This window comes from Orcinus orca, chromosome 1 (assembly GCF_937001465.1).
Source record: "Orcinus orca chromosome 1, mOrcOrc1.1, whole genome shotgun sequence".
NCBI classification, from domain to species: Eukaryota; Metazoa; Chordata; class Mammalia; order Artiodactyla; family Delphinidae; genus Orcinus; species Orcinus orca.
The window spans coordinates 194,460,361-194,461,718 of NC_064559.1; the positions used below are offsets into that span (position 1 = coordinate 194,460,361).

Below are 1,358 nucleotides of genomic sequence, written 5' to 3' on the forward strand. Positions count from 1 at the left end.
GCCACCGTTTCTCCACTCTGTGTTGACTCCATCGGCACCTATACATCATAAGAACTTTTTTTCATATAATTTCTCGTTCAGTGTACAGGATTATCTCCAACTTGCCAGGTCTGGTGGTTCCTTAGTCACAATTGAACGTGAAACAACTGGGCAGCTTTTCCTGATAGTCCAGGGCAAGAGCAGTAGTCAGAGATTCCGCTCTTCCCTTGGGTTAGCTTTCACGGGAATGAGTTGCTATGTCTGGGGAATATGTATGTGCCAGTAGAAAGGGGTCCAGGGATCCTCATCCCTTACAAATCCCAGGCCCCAGTACTTTATTCTCCCCCAGTGCATTCCCATCCTGGTCCTTCCTTGAGTTCTCTTGCTCCCTCCCAGACAGTGGGGGACTGAGCCCTCATGTCCAGTTGGGGGTTCTCACTCCACTGGGCAGGGGTCTCTGACTAGATGGTCAGAGCATGGGCCAGCCCCACCAGCTCCTCAGACAGCACAGTGTGGACCAGCCAGTGCCATTGCAGGGGGCTCAGTCCCTGGAAGCGAGAGTCCACCACGGCCGCGCGGAAATACACCTCCACTGCCCGGTGGGATATGTGGCCACTGCTCTCCATGAGCAGCTCCAGCACCTCGGGGTCCAGGGTCGGCTCCAACTTTGTGCAAATGGCCTTGGCGGGACGGATGGTCCCTGATCCTGCACTGTCCCGGACAGACAGACGCAACCACGTGGAGAACAGATACCTGACCAGGTACTCACTCAGCATCACTGTCCCTTCTGCTTTGGCTACAACAGTTCCACTCAGGGACAGGGCTCCTGACGTTCTGGGTGAAATGCAGTCCCCATAATAACTTTTACTTCTTGAGACTTACTATGTGACAGGTACTGTACTAAGTGCTTTACAAATATTAAATAATTTAATCCTCACAACAATCTTACGAGGTGGGTAATTATTCTCCCCATTTTACAGATTTAGGAAACTGAGGCCCAGAGAGAGTAAGTGACTTGCATACAGCCACACAGCCAGTAAACGGCAGAGCCAAGCAGGATGGCTCCAAAGCCACATTCTTGACTGGTTTATTCAAATGCTTCAACCAACTGTCTGACGCATGTCTGTCTGCTTGCCTGTCTCACTTAGATCTGGGTCTTGTTGCTCCTTGCCTTCAGTGCTGGCACACAGTAGGTGTTCAACCAAGCCTTCTAGAACAGGAGCCAGTTTGTAACCTTCCTACTTTGGACAGGGGAGCCCGAGGGGAGGAGATGCTTTTCATTTTATGGTGCTCGGCGATCATCTATCCTACGTGATCACGTCCATTTTCACAACACTGCTGGGCGGGGGTTATTAGACCTACCTGTCAAATGAGGACGC

General features: G+C 51.3%; 1 protein-coding gene across 1 annotated transcript; it reads right to left on the reverse strand.

Moving 5' to 3' along the window:
* Positions 1-440: 440 nt before the first annotated feature.
* LOC101270358 (bolA-like protein 1) lies at positions 441-755 on the reverse strand. Its single transcript, XM_012538996.1, has one exon. The coding sequence runs from the start codon at positions 753-755 to the stop codon at positions 441-443; it is 315 nt and encodes a 104-aa protein (XP_012394450.1).
* Between the last annotated feature and the right edge of the window lie 603 nt (positions 756-1,358).